Raw genomic sequence first — 559 nt, forward strand, 5'->3', positions numbered from 1 at the left:
GACCTGAATCAGGGAGAGTCAGAAAGAAAAGCAAGCACAAGACAAAAATGGAGGAAAATGCAGGGTCATCTGTAGGCGCAGCTGCAGCAATGAGCCAAGATGAATATGGAGTTATAGAGGCAAAAGACAATGTGGAAGGACCAGAAGAACTATCTGAAGATTCAGCAAGTAGTGTACATTTAGCTATTGAAGAGTCTTCCAACAGAACTCCAACATTACCGTCATGTAAGAAATGTCATCATGTTAGGTTTAATACTACACAAACTCTCCCAAAAAGGCAAAATGATATAAAGGTTGTCATTAATTAATATTGGGCACTCCAGTTTCTGTGTTTAAAATACATTTGATATTGATCTAACAGTTAAAGAATAATTGGCAGCAGGTGATGTTTGTTACTGTGCTTTTTATTTTATCCCCAAGTGTATCTTCCTCGTGTTCCATATGTGGACAAAGCTTTGATTACATACAGTGAGGACAATCTATTGGGAGAAGGAACATTTGGCAAGGTGTACAGAGGTTCTTTCCATGGTACTCCAGCAGCTGTCAAGAGGATAGTGTG

General features: G+C 39.0%; 1 protein-coding gene across 1 annotated transcript; it reads left to right on the forward strand.

Moving 5' to 3' along the window:
- Positions 1–559, forward strand: LOC106512573 (serine/threonine-protein kinase mos; the record flags this gene model as incomplete). The annotated part of the gene is given in 2 exon segments (XM_014001164.1): positions 1–225; positions 421–559. Coding segments are annotated over 2 exon segments (317 nt in total), but the record flags the coding sequence as incomplete, so codon positions are not given.

The sequence above is a fragment of the Austrofundulus limnaeus genome, unplaced genomic scaffold (assembly GCF_001266775.1).
Source record: "Austrofundulus limnaeus strain Quisiro unplaced genomic scaffold, Austrofundulus_limnaeus-1.0 Scaffold8263, whole genome shotgun sequence".
NCBI classification, from domain to species: Eukaryota; Metazoa; Chordata; class Actinopteri; order Cyprinodontiformes; family Rivulidae; genus Austrofundulus; species Austrofundulus limnaeus.